Here is a 20,077-nt window from a genome sequence, read left to right as displayed (position 1 = left end):
TCTAATTGTTATGCATGCGATACCTGTATGGCTAAGGCCGAACTATTTGTATTCTATTATCTGATATCTAATTGTTATGCATGCGATACCTATATGGCTAAGGTCGAACTATTTGTATTCTATTATCTGTTTGTATGTATGCTGTTTGTGGGGATGTATACACTGAGTTTGCGAAAACTCACCCCTTTGTTTATTTGTTTGTCAGGTAATCCTCAGCAGTAGATGGATCGGTGCGACGAATGGCTCGATGGTGACCACTGTTGGACATTTACAGATTTTTGAGTAACATTCTATTTGTCTACTTTATTTTAAATATTTATTTTGGGGATTAAAATGTATTTGAACTTGAACTATTTTTAAGTTTATTTCGGGATTTTAAACTATTAAGTTATTGATTAATGAATTAATGATGTTTTAGCTTCCGGGATAATGAAATGTGTTCACCTAATAATCGGTTTGGAGATTTCACGACTTAAGTAACGGCAATGAACTGAACGACTTTTAACTAGCTAAGATTTTCTAAAAACACTCTCATGTGATGCCGCCAAATTCAGCCATAACGTCTAGCCCGGGTTTGGGGTGCTACACTTCTAGTGTACATTTTAGACCGTCCCCAATCAGATGTGGATTGACAACCACTAGAAGTTGATGACATTCCCTAGTAAGTATTTCTAGCATTGAACATCGACCTACCAAGGTGCATGTCCCATTCACTAACAGAGTGTTGTACATGGTTCGTGTATTCCGTCCTGCCACAAAAAACAGATGATTCTGTTGTCTGCCTCCCACTAATAGAGTGTTGGATAGAGGTCGTATATTCCTTTCGAACAGTAGTAGATGTTGAAGTCACAAGTGCTGCATCTGGCCTTGAAAATTCCACATATAACTCAAGATAGGGTGATTCACTAGCGAAGTGCATCTGCACCATCGCCTCCAAGTCACGAACACCTTTGATATCAAATGAGTCATATGTCACGGAATCAACCGAAGCACAAAATCAATACTTAATAGACAAAACTCTCATTGGCGTCGTTTCGAAGATTTTGCACCTAATTCTTTTACGAAGTTTTGTCAATTTTATGTTATGGTTAAAAAACCAATCGTGTTGTGTTCTTCGATAAAAAAACATCATTCTCAGTGTCACGGACCGTCGTAGTAAATAACAACACTAATACGTCCACTCATTTTCAACCAAATTATTTGTCGGAAAGAAATTCAAAACAAAAAAAATATTATGCAAAAATATAATGATTCGTATAAATATTAACATGATAAATTATACCTTCTCAACTTCTTCAATTTCTCTTGTTGTAACTTATGCAACAAGAGAATGAAATTTGGATTATATATAGCCTAAGAGATAGTGGGATGCATTGTCACCAGCACTATTGAAAAGGGCATCTAGCTTGGAGTTTTTTCAGTACTTTTGCTGACAGTGCATCCTGCTTGGAGCGTTTTTCAACCCCAACTATCATATTTCTCGGGAATCCTGAGATATTTTTTTAGAACCATTTTCTCAAAATTATTTTTTCAGAATCATCAGTACAAAAAAAAGTCCACCTGGAAGCTTTTTTTGTACTATTATTGACTGTGCATCCTATTTAGAGTGTTTTTTTTAAAAACAATATCCATCTGTGTTTTTTAAAAAAAACAATATCCATCTCATCAAAATAATTTTTTCAAAACATATCACATCAAATTTATTTTTTCATATCCTATCTAGAGGTGTGCATGGGCAGGGCGGGCCAGGCCCAACTAAAAGTTTAGGCCAATTTGCTAGGCCCGGGCCTGGCCCAGCCCGAAAATGGGCTTAAAATTTTGCCCAAGCTTGACCCGAATAAAAATGTTAAAACCCGAGCTCGACCAGGCCCGCCCATATTATTTTTTATATAATTTTAAAAAATATATAAACCATCAAAAATACTAAAAACATCAAATAAATATTTCTCAACAAATTGAAAATAAATTTTAAAAAATATGTATACTTAAATAACACTAAAATAGATGCAACTTAACAAGCAAATGTTTCTAAAATAATAACAAAATTAACAAATGTCTTTACAATAATAAAAAAATTAACAATAAAATAAGTTTTATATAATATCTAAACAATAACAACAAAATAGTAGCAATATAATAGTAAAATAGTAGCAAAATAGGGAGAAAATAATATTAAAAAAATTGTCATGTAGTGAATTCGGGCCGAGCCCAGCCAAAAATGCCTTACCCAAGGCCCGACTCGTTTTTTAAACGGGCCTTATTTTTTTGCCCAAACCTATTTTTCGGGCCTATATTTTTACCCAAACCCTCCCACATTTCGGTCGGGCCGGGTGGCTCGGCCCATGCACACCTCTAATCCTATCTTGTCAAATTTATTTTTTCTAGAACAATACTTAGCAATTAAAAAATTTAACCATAAACTATAGACCCTAAACTAAACTTTAATTTTTTTTCTTAAACCTTAAACAAACCCAAAAATCTTAAACCTAAGCCCTAATTTGTAAATAACTCAAAAACCCTAATCAAGCACCGGGAAAAGCCGTCCTGCCAGCTCTTTTTACTAAAGCACGTCCACGTCAGTGCACTTTTACTTTACATCAGCAAAAACGCATCCTCGGTAACACGCTTTTCTGTGTTATCCCCTGAAAATACGTCCACATCAATTTATTTTAGTATTTTCGATCCATACCCATCATTATTTTTTTGAATGATTCATTTCCGTAAATAATTTCGGAAATGGAACTTTATTAGTACTATGCTTGCAACTTAATTGATCTTTTAAATACTTTTTAAAGTTTTTTTTTTACATATAAACACTAAAAAAAAGAGGTTAAAGCTCTCTTTACTCCTCACAACTGTCCATAATTAAAAAACAAATAAATAAAGCAGGGTAGGGGCTGGGGCAGAGGTGATCCATGTGGAGCATTTATTTCTTTTAATTATTTAATTAATTATAATAGTAAATTATGCAAATAAATTACAAACATAAACAAAAAAAATCAAACATGATAAATATTTAAAACAATATTATAATATAACCTCATGTTTATTACGTGATGAATTCTTATGGAGTATAATTTTCATTTTACTATAATTAAAAAAACTCATAAATTATAGTAAAATGCTTACAACCAGATGTTTAAAGGTTTGACTGATTGCTGAGAGGAAATTGGCCCCTAAAGAAGCAAATTTCACAAACAAAAACAAACCCAAAACCTGAAATCCCAATATTCGCCCACCCATTTGCAAGGATCACCTTGAAAATCATATATCCATGGAGTTTAATTGCTCATCTCCTACCACCATCCCCGTGGTTTCAACTTTTGCATCTCCCTTTGACACTTCTGCCGCTGTCAATGGCTCAGACTCCACCTCAACCAGGAAGCCCATCAGCCTATGGCCAGGAATGTACCATTCACCAGTAACCAATGCTTTATGGGAAGCCAAGTCCCAGATCTTTGAGAGACTCCTTGACCCACCAAAAGATGCCCCCCCTCAGAGCGAGTTGCTCACCAAAACCCCTTCTCAAAGCAGGACCAGCATCCTTTATAATTTATCATCAGACTACATTTTGAGAGAACAGTACAGGGATCCCTGGAATGAAGTTAGAATTGGGAAGTTGCTTGAAGACCTTGATGCTTTAGCTGGGACTATCTCTGTCAAGGTACCTTTTTTTTTTTCTTTTTTGCAGTTTGGGGATTATAAATTAGCAATCTTTTTGTCTTTTGAATGGCTGAAGTTGTGTGGTTTGTTTGTGAATTAGCATTGTTCAGATGATGATAGCACAACAAGGCCTCTTTTACTGGTAACAGCTTCTGTTGACAAGATTGTTTTGAAGAAGCCTATTAGTGTTGACATTGATCTAAAAATAGTTGGTTCTGTCATATGGGTTGGGAGGTCATCAATTGAGATTCAACTAGAAGTCATTCAGTCCACGGAAGGTGCTTTAATCTTAAACTTATGATTAACTCACTGTAATTTTGCATTTAAGATGAAATATGACTTTGAGTATTTGCAGATATGTTTTTAGTACAAATCTGTTGAGACATTACTTTAGTATTAGCTATCAAGAATGCATAAATTCCATGTCAGTTGTTTCTTCACATTTGCTAATTCTTCAGACATATATAGTTGCAGAACTATTGGAACTCAGAGTCCTATGTAATTAATCTTAGTGCTAATGAAAATCCAAGATAAAGCATGAACTTGTGTACCTATTTTTAGTTTTCACTTCTCATATACTCTATTGATCATGCTATATTCCTTACAGATTCCTTTTCATAACTCGTATATCGATTGACGAGAATTAAAGCCTTATTTGCAGGTTATTTATGTAAGGGTTATTTACATATAACCTCTTTCATTTCTCCTTGAGGCTTCCTGCAATATTTACTCATTCCTCTTCTCTTAATCAATCCATGTTCCCTATAAGTTGTCTTTTTCTTAGCAGGAAATCTATGTTATTTGATATGGATTTTTAACTACCCTACCCCCATTTTTCTCACCCCGAAATGGAAAAGACTGAAAGCATATTCTTATTGAAAACCAAACAAGTATGCTTATAAAATAGACATTGTCTGCACAATTTCACACTTTGTCCTTTAAGAAGGAGAAGCATGTTGGCCTGTGACATTTTATGCAACTATGATTCTTTGAGTTCTGAAGTATCATCTTTTTTTTTTAAAGATACCAAATCTAACTTATGATGGTGAAAATTGTTACTTAATGATACTTTTCCTTACCCTCAAAGATAGTATTCTTAGCTGAATGTTTATTCTCCGATGACATGTTTTAATAGTCTTGGTAATGGCACTGAGGTTCCATAACCTAGACACGGATCACAATTCGGAGTTAATGAGAAGTAATTCGTAGTTCATCAAATTGCAGAGCTGCTAACAGTTTGATTCTGTGGAAAGTCTTTCATTATAGACATTATCTTGAAGTTTGGCCATGATTGAGACTTTGATTAGATGATGTTATTTCATGCAGAAAACTCGGATGTTTCGGAATCTGTAGCTCTAACAGCCAACTTCATCTTCGTGGCCCGTGACTCTAAGACTGGGAAAGCTGCTCCTGTTAACAGGCTTTCACCAGAAACTGAACGTGAGAAGTTTCTATTTGAAGAAGCTGAAGCTAGAAGCAAATTAAGAAAAAGAAAAAGAGTAGATAGAAGAGAATTTGAACATGGGGAGATAAATAGACTGGATGCACTCTTGGCTGAGGGTCGAATCTTCTGTGATATGCCAGCCTTAGCTGATAGAGACAGCATTCTTTTAAAGGATACCCATCTTGAAAATGCCCTGATCTGCCAACCACAGCAGCGCAACATTCATGGTCGAATTTTTGGAGGTTTTTTAATGCATCGAGCTTTTGAGTTAGCTTTCTCAACAGCTTATGCATTTGCTGGACTAGTACCTTGCTTTTTGGAAGTTGATCATGTTGATTTCTTAAGGCCTGTAAGTATCTTCCTGCTTTCTGTAGAGCTTTTAGCATCAACTTGTTTATCTATCTACATAATTATCTTTCATGCTCGGTGTTGTTCGAGATTATTTGAGCATTCAACCTCATTTTATTTGGCCTTCAATCGTTATTTTATGCATATCGCTGTGAAATAGAAGACCAGAAGAAATTGCGACATGCAATATTAACCGTCCTTGAATTCTTAGAGTGCCATGTTTCAGCATCTTTCATTTGCATTCCTGTTTCGATTTAAGTCTAACCTTACCAATGTATTGTACCTAATTCTTGATATGTTTAGATGAGAGTGAATTTTTGTAACTCTAGTGAAGAATACATGTAGGTTGATGTAGGAGATTTCCTTCGTCTAAAATCATGTGTTCTGTACACGGAACTCGAGAACCCTGATCAACCACTAATTAATGTCGAAGTTGTTGCTCATGTTACAAGGCCGGAGATCAGAACAAGTGAGGTAAGAGCCTTGGACATCTTAATACCACCATTAACTAATTTCATGGTTTATATTTAAATTACATAAACGTGTATCCATTATGCAGGTATCGAATACATTTTATTTCACATTCTCCGTACGGCCAGAGGCAAAGGCCACCAAGAATGGATTTAAGATTCGAAATGTAGTTCCTGCTACAGAGGAAGAAGCACGTCGAATTTTAGAGCGCATGGATGCGGAGATGCTGACACGGAAAAGTCAGTGAAGCAGGAGCAGATCAACACATCCTGTTATATCAGCAATCGATGCTATTTTAGTATAAATGTAGTGATAATTAGACGTAGTTATAAAGCATAAATCAACCTGATGAGCGTTTGGGATCATGTTATTATAATACATGACGAAACACACAATGCCTATTTAGGTGAACTTCAGTTCAGAGTTGAGTCACAAATTCGAACAATCGTTTCATTTCCATCCCACTCGTTCACTATAAAATATATAAAAATTCAATTGTATCCGAATTAATCACCTCATTTGATGGTATACATTCACCGTATCAAATTAGCTCTTAAAAAGCAACTTTCTTATTTGAATTGGTTTCTTTCTCGTAGTCATAAATTTGCCTTCTCATTGCGATCAAAATAACAAATAACACGCTTTTCTTAAAGAAACTAAGAAGGATTATTGAATGATTAGAGCTTCCGTCTAGTCTTGCCATTCCCTTCCAATTTCATATTGTAATGACCACAAAAAGATCGACCCTTCCTAAAATTAGTAAGTGGATATAAATTCCTCAAAATAATATAATGAATATATAAACCCTTTATTCCTCAAACTTGTTCCAATGATGGTTTCTTAACCCTTTCTATTTCACCATTATTTATATTTTTTTATTGAAAAGCATTTTATTTGTACCTTAGGAGATCGGAAACAAACCACACTTCTGATTACATTATTACATTGATAATACGAACAATAATCACAATGTATATTTATCCTTGTTTATGGTTTAGGGTTTTTTATACAGCTTTAATCACAAAAAAAAAAAACTGCAAATATCAAGTATCAAAGCTACTACTATTTTTTTTTAATGTTAGATTATCAAATCGTAAATGAATGTAAATGCCAAAATGAAACACAATTGTCTGCTAAAAGGAAAAGAAACAAATAAGAAAATGGCTTCAAGCCGATGTTATGACAAATAGGAAAGATAATGACACAGCAGCTCCGATATGCCCTATTCTTTCTACAAAACAAAAGCTGCAAACTCTAAATCAAACTGATAGTATTTCATTTCAGGACTAGGCGTTGTAAACTTTTAACCAGACAAAATTATGTGTACACGACAAGCACAGCTACAAAATTAGAAAAAGGACGAAAGAAAAATCAAAGTTTTGCATGTTACCAACAATGTTTATGATACAAAAAAGTCCATTTTCAGCAGCCCTATACCCTGCATTAGATATCCATCAATGGATGGATTCACCTTCTACACATTCTTAACTCAGTTTACAAGTTACTCTGCACAAAAGACAAACAGAGAGAGTGTGTTAAGTTAGAACCTTTAAAACCTATCTTCCATTTTAACACCCTTCCCCAACCCCATCTCCACACCTGAGCCCCATGATGATAACAAATATAACAAAAAAGAAGAGTCTGCCTTAAAGAAAAAATAATAACAGGTCACATAATGAACAGTGGGAAAAGGATCAAATTCAACCTCCTTCAGAGTGTAGGTCATGTTTTAATATCAAGTCAAGTGTAGGAAGCAAATAATTCTTTTACTACTACACTACCTTTCTCCTCATTGGAATCTTGGGCCCCAAAACTAGAACTGTAAATACTTGAATGTGTAAATAATTAAATATGTAACCACTTCTAAACAGAAGTTAAACCAATGCCATTCCACAACCTTTTCAGCCACAGGATTTGTCTGGCAACATCCACAAAACTCAGCAGATTCTCTACATCAATACCCTTGTAATATAGTTTTACCGATAAAAAGTAGAAAACAATAGATCTTATAAAAGCCAGTTGCTAGGCTGCATGTATGAGATTCTCCATGTTCTACTTTAGACAATTTATAAAACTGTAATAAGAACATTTGCAGCAAAAATCCAAGTTCTAATCCACCCTTTATGCAATGGTATACTTAGTGTTCATAATTATGTCTTTGTTGTACCTTGATTGCCTGAGTTGAAAGTAGAAGGATAAAGCATATAATGTTATAGCTGGGGCATATTCATATACAAGTTCCAGTAAATTTTTGGATTTTGATAATTGATTAGCAGTGAATAACTGGATAATATTAAGTATCAAGAGTAATACAATAAGAAATAAATGAAACAGTGAGATATGACATTCACCTCAACCAATGTAGAGAGCGTTAAGCAAACCCTCCCATACTCTGAAAACCATCTGAGACAATATGAACTAGAGAGCCAACCTTTCAGCCTGCTACTTTAATTGCACCAACTTCATCAATTTTTGAGCTTTTATGCTGCATCAAATTAATTATGTACTTTGATAAGCAAGATGAGAAAGTAGTTAGAAGACAAAGTCTATGGGCACCATTCTAGGAAGAAATGAAGAGTTAGTGCTACACGTATCACAAATATGAAAGATAATCCACATAACGCAACAGAACAGAGCATAATCCACAATTAGGTGCATTACCTTACTTTTTTTGTGTCTGTGAACATCACTAAGATCTTCATCTCCATCATGCTTCCTTTTCTGAAAATATATGAATTATAAAGAATTTTACATGGAATTCCATTTAAAATTAATCTAATTTCAAGATTAAAATTTTTTATATACTTTCAGAAGACAAATTAAAATACAAACTTGCACAGGGGCACAGACCACAGTAGTTTAATTCCCGGGATCAGCACAACTGCTTATTTTTACTGATCAAAAGAAAACATCCCATGCATAGCTCAAAAGAAACAATGTTATTCTTGAACAAATAATGGATAAATTAACAGACTGATTGACTTTAACCATTTTTCCACTATACTCGGGGCAAAACATGTAAGAGGTAAAAAACTTCCAACCTTTTCATGGTGCTTTTTTGAGTGATCAGCACCAGAATCATGATGCCCACTTCTATCCTTCTTTTTTTCCTTGTCTTTATCTTTACTTCGATCTTTATCTTTATGACGGTGCTTGTGCTTCTTATGCTCTTTATCCTTGTCCTTATCTCTGTCCTTGTGCTTTTTATGCTTCCTGTCTTTATCTTTAGCTTCACTCTTTGACTTCCCAGCAATAGTAGGAATCCCTTTTTCGCTCTAATAAACAAAATGGTTAACAACTCCAACAGAAGTGATGCCTATTGAAGATAAATATTGTAAATAACAAAATAAACTATTGGGCCATTAATTTTTTACCAATTTACTTAATTAATGGCATAATACCCCTAGGACCACCCTTTAGATTAAAAAACTTAAATAAATGTAGTCTCAAAGCAGTAAATTTCTTACCACTGGCAATTCGACAGGAGTGGTTTCACTCAGCTGGAAAGCCTCCTTAAGAATATCAAGGTCAAAAGGCTGTATACGGACATTAGAGTCTCTGTTATGACATGTATTCTGAATAAGCTGGTCCAGCTGCATCCCTTCTCCTTTTCTAATTTCAGTATCTCCCACCACATTATGAAGATAATGTGTATCTGAGATTGATACTGGAAGAGGTCTCTTGCAGAAGAAGTCATGGTGAGGCAATAACTTATAGTGACTTATAAGATCAACAGCACCGCTAAGTTCCCTCGGTCCTAAAGAATACAGTTTCTTGTTAGTTGAAAAAGAAATATAATAATAATAATAATAATATTAACAATAATAACAACAACAACAACAACAACAACAACAATAATATTAATACCGGATAACTTTACATGAAATTACTGTTACCTCAGGAATTTTCAATCCAAAAACTTCAAATGGACTGAACAAATCCAAACACAAATGCAATGAAAACAAAGTACAATAAAAAATCCACATTCTAAACAATAGTACCTCCTCCAAATTTCTTGCCTTCAGGATCCATGAGTTAATGATTCATGAAATATGTATCATCATCAGCTGCATTTTTTAGCGAAAGTCAGGAAAAACATCCACGAATAGTCAAAACATCTATAAAAGTAAATAAAGATTACAGTAGCTCTTCAGTAAGTTACGCATAATCATCACAGGCAGCCTACCCTATACTGCAGAAGGCTCTTGCATATTAAAAATAAAAAAGCATACAAAACCTAGTACATCTTTTTTTCCAATTTGTTCACCTTCTGTGGCAGGCATGTAAAACAAGCATCTTACAACTTTAAAGTTCCAAAGCCAACTTTCACATCAAAAATGCTTCCCCAGCGCAGCAATTAAATCTCTTTGCCCTCATCTTTCTTACAATTTTATTTATGTTCAATTATATCACTAGTACCAAAAAAAATGTGCAGTAGGGTGAAAGATATGCCAAGAGGAACCGATAAAGGCCAACTTGGTAACCATATAACCCTTTGATTTCAATTCAAAAAGCAAAATGGAGGCAAACGCAGAATTAATATTTACATTAAACATATCAATAGAGGTTCATGATTGGATCCAGTAGGAAGCAATTGGCCCACTAACAGCTCAACTTTTGAGAATACCTTAGCATTAATTTCCTAAGCAAGCCTAATAATAGCATATGTAACTTCAAAAATAAATTCTAAATGCCTAGTTAATAGTCATAATTTAAAGAGAGTTTTCAAGCGATGGCAATTTCAGGTGCACTGAGAAATTGAAATTACCCTCAAGTAGAATAATACCTTAACTCAAAGAATTTCCAGTTTAGTTTCCTCTAAATTTGTTATGTGTGGATCATTAATTGGTTATGTGGAAATAAGAAGCATTGATAAAGGTTATTTCTTTACTGGTTCAAGCAAATTTAGGCACCAGAATTACAGATTTAAAATAATTTGTTCGCAATTTTTTCTCAATTTCTCACTTCCACAGATTTTTTTTCTCGGAATCTTAGTACATAGATAAATTTCCAAGAGAGAAAAACAGACATGAAGAATAACTGCCGAAAGAATACTTTGCCAAACAATTACTAATTGTATATATATAAGAATCAGAAAGAAAACCAAATCATAATTTCCATTAAAAAAATTAAACTAAAAATATTAGAGGGGAAGAAGAAAAAGAAGAAATCAAGAATACCTCAAAAATGAAATCGCAAGTTCGCCGTGTTACTTTTTTCAGATCACGGGAAAGCAAAGCACAAAAATTCGAAGTTCCTTTTCTCTTCTTCTACTCAACTCACTCCTCACGCTTTTCTACCAGTAAAAAATTACCAAATCCAAACAAAAATCAAAACCGCGCAAATTTTAAAACAAAGAAAAGGGGAAAGGAGAAGAAATTGAGCAGCGAAACCAAGAGAGGGAGAAAAAGGATGGAAGGGAAGGGAGTAGAATGAAAGAAATGGTAGATCAAAGAAAGTTCGAGAGAGTTCTAAAAGAAGAGAGTCGTACTATTCTAGGGTTTGGAAGGAGACGAACGACGATGCTAATAAATTTTACCTCTGAGGTTTTTGGGGTCCGTAGCTTCGCTCGCTGGATCTCGGGGTGTTTAGTTACCTTATTTGTTTATTTATTTTTTAATTTTATTATTATTATAATTGTTTTTGTTTTTAGGGTGGGATCGAAGAGCGTCGGGTGAATCGGGAAATTCCACGCCCTTGCAAATGTTTTTCTCTACACACTCGCACGACGAGGGGCCCAGCAAAAAATGTGGGAAATTTTTTCCTTCTGTTTTTTTAGTTATTGATTCAAAGTGACTAAATTATTAATAAATTTATATTTTAATAACTTAATTTTAAAATATTATAAAATAATAGTTAAATCATTCAAAAAATTTTATTTAAATCACTAAACAATTTAAAAAATTTTATTTAAGTTATTAGATTGTTAAGTTTTTTTTTAAAGTCTGGGTAGCTTGCTAAAAGCAACTATTCAACGATCATAAGTAAATCAATACCTATTGACAAGTATAAAAATATATATTAGATTTAAGTCGATCTAACAATCAATAGGGGAGATCGGAGAAAAAAGTTGTTTGGATTTTAGTTCACATTCATAACATTCAAAATTGTTTCATAAAAGAAAATTGAACTTTAGAAGAGAAAGGAAATGAGAGCTTTTTATTGGTGTCGACAATGTGAACAAAGAAGACCATACAACATTGATTTTAATAGCCTCATGACTTAAATGAAAACTTTTAAATAGTTCAGTGACCATTTTATAACTAAGTTGAGTAATTAAAGCATAAACTTACAAATAGTTTTGTGATATTTGGTGTAATTTATCCTTTTCTTTTAATACATTTTTATTTTATACATGAAATAATATTTAATATACTTTTAGTGGAGGTCGTAGACTCCACAATTAAGAGAGATGACAAGTATCCTATAAGAGTATAATAAAACATTAAAAATAAATAAATATTTAAAAAAAAGATATACATGACAATTTTTGTTTGTGGAATAAAAAAGTATATTTCCTGTCAAATACTAACTCTTTATACATTCTGTTTCTTTTATGAAAAATATTTTTTATATATTATTATCTTTATTGTATGAAAAATAGCTTTATTAACAAAAAAAATTACTGGTCAACAAAAAATAAGTTATTTTTGTCTAAAATATGACTTCTCCTCTTAAAAACATAAGTAATTTTCAAAAAACAATTTTTTATGAGTAACTCATTTTTATATAAAATTAACTTGATTAAAGTAAAATATTATTATATTAATAACAAAATTTTAATTTTAAAAATTTATTTAAAATTTTAAGATATTAATCTTATTTATTATAATTTTCAATATTTTTTTTATAATTGTAGGTCGAGGTGGTGTTGTCAAAGATTAAACCTAAGTTTTCATGCCATGACACAAATACTCTTATCTCTAGGTCAAGAGATTATTAGCATTTTTCAATATCTTTAAATGTATATATTTATATTTAATAATATAATAATTTATTAACATATTTTAATATTTTAATAAAATTTAATATTATGATTTTAAATTAATAATAAATTTTAACATTAATAATAATTTAAAATTATGAGTAATATTCTTAATATTTTATTGAAAAAAAATCTATTAATATTTTAATCATAAATATATATTAAATTCATAAATATTTAATAATAAATGTTTTATAGTATAAAATATGAATATTTTAATAATATAAATATGGTTATTTGTTTAAATCCTACTTAATTTTTTTTATCACTTCTAGCTCCAATTTGTCACTTTTTGCTTTCTCACACACACACATATATATATATATATATATATAATATGTAAGTTCAAATTAAAATTTAATTAGATATTGATTATTATTCTTATTGTTGAAAGGAATGCTTCTATAATATTTTGTAACAAATATGTTGTATTTATTTTACTTAAAATAAGTTTGAAAAAAAGATTTTAAGAAAATTTGCTAAACAATGAAAAATATGTTACACAGAATCATCAAATATCAAAAAATATTAGGGTGCGTTTGGTTGCAAGAAATAATCATCTTTTTTATATTCATTTTTATTGGAAAATAGAAAATTAAAAATAGTGAAGAAACATGTTTGCTTAAATTTTTTGAAAATGATTTTTAAAAAATGAAAATAAAAATTAGAAAAATAAAAAAATGATTTTTGTTATGAATATCTTATTAAGTGGATATCCATCATGATCAATATAAAATTTTAATATACTTTAAATTCTAATAGTTATTAGAATTAGATCTCTACTTCTTTTATTCTTCTTATGCTTATAAATAGAGACTCTGATAAAGCATTGTAATCATCCCTTTTTATCAATAAAATGCATTCTCTATTGCTTCACATATTTTCTTTGTTCTTTAGTTTCTTTATCTCTCTTTATTTTATAACACGTTATCAGCATAATCTTGCTCAAAGTGATAGTTCCTTTTATCGACGATCAAATTTATTCTTCATGATTTTCAATATCTTTGATGACAAGATGTAAAGTTTTTACAAATGGTGAAAGATTTGATTTCATTATCTATATGAAATCGAGAACTAAGATTTACTTTCAAAGTTTGCTTTTTGATATTTGCTTAGGGATGATCTTTTTTTTTTCATTACAAAGGATTTTTGTAATAACTACTTCTCATTAATGGTAACGTAAGTCAATCTAATCAACTTCTTTTGAAATTTGATTTGATTTCTATTAAAAGGTTCAATTTATATAATTCACTATTTGTATCTCTATGAATTTATAAAACCCTTCACATATTTAGTTATTGGATTTTTATGTGGAGATAAATATTTTTTCATTTTTAATAGAATTGATTGGTTTAATTTTTATTTTGATTAAGATATATGATTATTGCGGAATGTGAGTAAAAATACTTACTTGTCATGAACTTGGGATATTCACCCTCTGTGATAATTTCATATCATTGTAAAATTTGAGATGAAATTATGTCATAAGAGGTGAAGGTTAGAAAATGTTTATGTTTAAACTTTTATAGCCATAAAGTTATTTTAATTTGACATTATAATATTTTGTATTTTGTTGTGGCATGATATATAAAATATATATTATTTAACCACAATTAGTTATATTAGTGACATGAATTTATTATTTGTTACGTTTAATACATGTTTTATTTATACCTATGTATTTTATTTTTATATGAATAAATAAAATTTTATTTAAAATAAATTAAGCATTCATTAAGGTTATACAATAAAATGATTATATGCTCCTAAAGAGCTCATATTGCATCAAACTGTAAAAAGCTCATTAAGAACTTATATTTTAGCTCATTGTGATGCAAAATTTTATAAAATATAATATTATTTTTCAAATCAAGATGATATATGTTGAATAAAATATTCATGTGCTTTACATTAAAACCATATATATAAATAACCTGAGATACTCATGTATTTATATTATATATATTCCCCGAAGGAATACATTACACTATATGATTGAAATATCTTATATGCTCTTGTAGTAGCATTATTGTGAAAATGACTTTAATAATATTTTCGAACGATCTCATACCTTCTAGTGGCTAAGCAAAGTAATAAGTTACTATTGAAAAGCTATGAAATTCTTCCCACTAGTTTTGATTCATTCCCTGAAGTGAATGTAGTAGTACATAACAACTATGAAAAATAAAAATATAGAGATCATGATTGTTGATGTAATTGAGAATGTGATTAGATACTAATCATGACAACATGAATAGATAAATTTTGATTTGAAATCCACGCATGTTTTACAATGATGATTATGAAATAAAGAATTAATAGAGGCGTTTAGAAGTCTATCCTACTAGATTTATTACATTCCCTGAAGTGAATGCAAATATAAAGAAAATAAAAAGATATAATTATGGACCACTAAAAGTGGGAACATAGTAATAAATAAAAGAACAATGAGAATTCTTAAGATAACTCTTCAAAAGGTAAAGATAACTTATGTTATCAATGTGATATGAAAGATTATTGACCACATATATGGCATATGCCAAAATATTTTATTTTTGTTAATATTCTTTGAGGAGGGATATGAGAATGTAGTAATAAATTCTATCAGTATAGATAGAAATAAGTATTTATCTTATTTGATACTAGAACAAACAAATATTATTCTAATATTTGATAGTACAAAATTAGTCAAAACCACTAGAAGAGCTAATATATTAATATCTTGTGATGATTAATCCATTAGTTTTAAAAGATATCTATAATAAATCTTATATTGAGATTGTAAATGATGAAAATATTATATTTCATATGAATCACTATTGCTATAAATATCTATTTCGAAAGAATGAAAAAGAGAGGATTGGGTTATTAATTTATATTTATTTTATAATCTTTGTGATCTTCTTTTGTCATCATCCCCATTAAGGGGTTGGAAGCAAAATATTTGACTGTGAAAGATCTATTTATGAGTAATAAAATATGATAATTCTATCTAAAGCTCGTTATGGTTGGATGCACCTGAAGTTGCAAATTTTTTTTAGATATTTGAAGATTTGGCAAATTCCCTGAAGCGAATATTGCATATAATTGTTTGGAAATTATATTTATTTTGTTAACTTAGTGACATTATAATATTCACATTGATTTAGACATTTCCAGTAGTAAATGTCACAATAGCGTTTATATATGAATAAAAAGTAAAAGAAATGATAGTAAAATTATTAATTTGTTACAATTTAGTACAATTGAAACACATGTTAAAGTAAACTAAAAGTTTACTGATACAAATACATTTACTACTTGACATGACCAATTAGACCATCCTAGATCATATATGATACGAAAATTAATTAAGAATTCATATGGACATTCATTTAAAAACCAGAAGATTCTTTAATTTAAAAGAATTCTCATATGTTGTTTGTTCTCAATGAAAATTGATTATTAGAAACTCACTGGCTAAAGTTGAGATTTAATGTCTTACATTTCTGAAAAGAATATGGGTCCATTTATCTACCATGTGGATAGTTTTGATATTCTATTATTTTGGTAGATGCATCTACAAAATAATCACATATGTTTTATCAATTTACAACTTGTCGTTTGCAAGATTGCTTGTTTAAATAATTAATTTCAGATCATGCAATTAAGACAATTCATCTTGCTAATATTGATGAGTTTATATCTCAATCTTTTATTGATTGAGTTTGAAAAACTTTTGTAAAAGTTTGTGTATAATAGTATAGAGAAGTTATTGATTAAACATCTCTGATTAATGTCTAAACCATTACTTATGAGAACTAAACTTTCTATTCCAATATAAGATTATGTTGATTTACGTGTTGTATACATCGAACTAATAAGTTATAAATACTCCCCATTACTATTGGTTTTTTATCAAGAGCTAAATATTTCTCATTTTTGAATTTTTGTATGTGCATATATTTTCCAATTGCTCCACCATAACGCACAAAGATGAGTTACTTTCAAAGAAAGTTGGAAATATATATTAATTATAAGTTTCTTTATATTATTAGATGTTTTGAATGTATTCGAGATTCAATTATGACATGATTTGTGATTACAATTTTGATTTGATAGTTTTCCCAACATTAGGGGGAGAGAAATAATAACTTGTAATGAGTTAGGAGGAGAGTAATTTGAACTAGAAATTCAATAAGGATAACTCATTACAAGTTAACTGTTATATGTATTTACAAACTTAATGAGAATAACCAAGTGTTATATACCATCTAATATTTTAATTTGAATCAAGTCCGAGTAGAACAATCAGTTAGAATGAATACTAGTTTGATCGGTTCCAAAGATGAAAATTCTTCTAGATGGTCATATAGTGGAGGCCGATACTCCAGAAGAGACCCAAGACATAATTAATAAGTAAAACTTTACAAGAGATTTAGGTAATTGAAATTGAATTTTAAAATAATGAAAATAAAATATCTCAATAAGTTATGTCAATTCGAGAAAACATGGAACCGAATAATAAAAGTTGTCGACAATGATTTTGCATACAGTATTGCTATTGAAATAATGAAACATAAGGAAGATCTTGAATAAATCTATTGAGAAATATAGATATGAAATAAATTGATCAAAAATATAAAGACGCAACTCAAATACAATTAAATTCGTAGAGTTTTTGGACCAGTAGTCCAAATATCTAAATGTATAAAGCCAGTGAGGGCGCAACTGAAGCAGTTTTGCAAAAGCAGAATAAAAATATGAAGTTTTTTGCTAAGTCCTGACATTGATTATGAAAAGATATAATCTTCTTTTGTGGTGGATGCAATAACCTTAGATATATTATTAAATTGACAATTCATAAAAGATTTATCTTGCGTCTAATGGTTATTGTTATAACCTTTTATGAATCACTATATAGTAAAGTTTATATTAAAATCTTTGAAGGATTTAGGATGCTAGAAGTATATTGAAATTCTTGAAAAATTGTTCATTTATATGAATTGAAATAATTTAAACATGTGTGGTAAATTTGACTTAGTGAATAGTATTTAAAGGAGGATTATAAAATTATCAAAAATACCTATTTGAGCTTTTATAAAAAAAATCATGATTAAAGTTTGTTATAATTATTGTTGAATCTCCTGAAGGGATCAAAATATCTTTTCCCAAATTTTCCTCACTCATGACTTTTAAAAGAATGATACTATAAATGCTTATCAAATACATTAAAATAGTCATTTGAAAAACTAGTATTCAAGATTGAATACGTAGAATATAAGAATATATGTGATGTTTTCACGAAGGGAAGTAAATACGCGTTGCACTGTTTTTCCTTTAATCGAGGTTTTATCCCATTGAGTTTTCCTAGTAAGGTTTTTAATGAGGTAGCATATTATGCATATTATAAATTGTGTACTCTTTTCTTTCATTATGTTTTTATCCTACAGGGTTTTTCCTAATAAGGTTTTAATGAGGCATATTATTTACTAATGGACATCCAAGTGGAGTGTTATGAATATCTTATTAAGTGGATATCTATCATGATTAAGATAAAGTTTTAATGTTAATAGTTATTAAAATTAGATCTCTACTTCTTTTATACATCTTATGCCTATAAATAGAGACACTGATAAAATATTGTAATCATTCCTTTTGATCAATAAAATACATTCTCTATTGCTTCCCATATTTTCTTTGTTCTTTAGTCTCTGTTTCTCTTTATTTTATAATAATTTCATTGTTTTCAATAAAAATATTTTGAAAAAAAAATGTAAAGAGTTGAAAATAAGGGATATTTTAAAGTTTCATTTTATGCATTAAATTTACCCTCGTTTGTATCATTTAAGAACTTTTTATTTTTATAACCTTTAAATCTTTTTATTTTAGTTTTCATCATCTTTAAAAATACAATTGAGCATCTGGTAAATGCATGCCAAACATATTTTTACCATTTTTATTATTAAAATAGATTTCTATTTTTTTTATTAAAGGTGCTTTTAAATTTTAAAAAATAAAAATTGTTTTCCGAAAATGAAAAATGAAAAATTAAAAATAAAAATAAAAAATGTTATTTGAAACTAAACTCATCATTATTTTTTTAAAAAATACTTTCTAGAAAATTAGTAAATCATTTTTTAAAATTATTTTTAGTGAAATAAATAAAACCTTAAATTTAGTTAGCGAAATATAATATTATTTTTAGTAATAAAATTATTATATTTTAGTTAGTATATTATATTATATTATATTATATTATATTATATTATATATGTGAAATTTAGGATTTTATTGTTTGTCTTCTTGTATGTTTTGTTGCACGAAAGCTTAAGGTTATAATATTATATTTTATTGATAATACATTTATCCAGTAAATTAACGTATATCTTTTTTTAATAAATATATAGAGAATAAAATAAATAGAAAAATACTTTATTAATAATATTATTCAAACATGTTATTCGTTATGGTTTGAGGGCAAAATTAACCAAAATGATAAAAAAAGAATGGTAAATTGTTATAAAAGTTTTATAATATTTAAGGTAGAATATTTAGAATCTAGGTAAAAATATCACAAACCCCCCTTATGCTTAAGCCTATTCTTGATATTTTTGAGGCATTAGGCAAAATAATAAAATGAGATTTTAGATTTTTTAAAAGTTTAGAATTTTTTTTAAATCTCTTAAAAGTTGGTAAAAGAAATTTTGGGCCCTTAAAAGCTAAAAATAAAATTTTTTAACTCTTAAAAACTGAAAAATAATATTTTAGACTTATTTTAGCTTTGGGCCTTGGGCGGCACTTCCAAACAACCCCTAAGGCCGGGCCTGCTTATACTATATCATAGATTGCATTTTAGCTTTTCTATTGAAATAATAGATAAATTAGCCTATATGTATTAGATGAGTGAGCAAAACAACTCTCCATTAAAATTGCTCTGTTAAATGTTTGTTTTGGTGTTAAATATAATATATAATAATAATTTTAATCCTCAGCATTTATTCTTTAATTGGAAGTAAATTAGATATTTTTGAAACCGATAAGGCTAAAGGGTGAAAAAGGCCTTAGTAATAAATTAAAAAATCAATTAAACCTTTTTTATTTTTAAAATTTATTAAAAATCATAAAAATTATCAACAAAAAGTTTAAAATTTTTATTAAAAAATAAAAATATTGACCCATTAAAA

At 29.5% G+C, this 20,077-nt stretch overlaps 2 protein-coding genes across 13 annotated transcripts; one reads left to right on the top strand and one right to left on the bottom strand.

Annotated features, from left to right (window-relative positions):
- Positions 1–3,128: 3,128 nt before the first annotated feature.
- Positions 3,129–6,385, top strand: LOC107955371 (acyl-coenzyme A thioesterase 9, mitochondrial). Its single transcript, XM_016891143.2, has 5 exons — positions 3,129–3,664; positions 3,764–3,941; positions 4,990–5,456; positions 5,801–5,929; positions 6,015–6,385. Exons 1-5 carry the CDS (start codon positions 3,275–3,277, stop codon positions 6,171–6,173), a joined length of 1,323 nt encoding a protein of 440 aa, XP_016746632.1. The 5' UTR covers positions 3,129–3,274; the 3' UTR covers positions 6,174–6,385.
- Positions 6,386–7,181: 796 nt separating this feature from the next.
- On the bottom strand, positions 7,182–11,603 carry LOC107955372 (mediator of RNA polymerase II transcription subunit 19a). 12 transcript variants are annotated; one of them, XR_005929908.1, is made up of 8 exons: positions 11,466–11,603; positions 11,107–11,222; positions 9,928–9,993; positions 9,394–9,683; positions 8,968–9,201; positions 8,593–8,647; positions 8,278–8,411; positions 7,182–7,432 (listed from the first exon to the last, which is right to left on the bottom strand). XR_005929908.1 is itself a non-coding variant. In XM_041116624.1 (6 exons), exons 2-6 carry the CDS (start codon positions 9,956–9,958, stop codon positions 8,361–8,363), a joined length of 666 nt encoding a protein of 221 aa, XP_040972558.1. In that variant the 5' UTR covers positions 9,959–9,993; positions 11,107–11,524; the 3' UTR covers positions 7,182–8,360. The 12 variants fall into 12 exon arrangements, 2 of the variants coding, with proteins under 2 accessions (XP_040972558.1, XP_016746637.1); XR_005929902.1 differs by having other exon boundaries at positions 8,588–8,647; positions 11,466–11,602; XR_005929909.1 differs by having other exon boundaries at positions 11,107–11,217; positions 11,466–11,584.
- Positions 11,604–20,077: the final 8,474 nt, after the last annotated feature.

Source organism: Gossypium hirsutum, chromosome A07 (assembly GCF_007990345.1).
Source record: "Gossypium hirsutum isolate 1008001.06 chromosome A07, Gossypium_hirsutum_v2.1, whole genome shotgun sequence".
NCBI classification, from domain to species: Eukaryota; Viridiplantae; Streptophyta; class Magnoliopsida; order Malvales; family Malvaceae; genus Gossypium; species Gossypium hirsutum.
This window is presented reverse-complemented; position numbering and strand designations above follow the sequence as displayed.

Bases quoted from the DNA above. Each gene is read 5' to 3' on its own strand.
- LOC107955372 (XM_041116624.1), bottom strand. From the start codon at position 9,958: ATGGATCCTGAAGGCAAGAAATTTGGAGGAG. The intron at 9,202-9,393 runs GTAAGAAATTTA...TTTGTTTATTAG, and splicing joins CTCCTGTCGAATTGCCAGTG to AGCGAAAAAGGGATTCCTAC. The intron at 8,648-8,967 runs GTTGGAAGTTTT...ATATATTTTCAG, and splicing joins CAAAAAAGCACCATGAAAAG to AAAAGGAAGCATGATGGAGA.
- LOC107955371 (XM_016891143.2), top strand. From the start codon at position 3,275: ATGGAGTTTAATTGCTCATCTCCTACCACCATCCCCGTGGTTTCAACT. The intron at 3,665-3,763 runs GTACCTTTTTTT...TTTGTGAATTAG, and splicing joins CTGGGACTATCTCTGTCAAG to CATTGTTCAGATGATGATAG. The intron at 3,942-4,989 runs GTGCTTTAATCT...TATTTCATGCAG, and splicing joins AGTCATTCAGTCCACGGAAG to AAAACTCGGATGTTTCGGAA.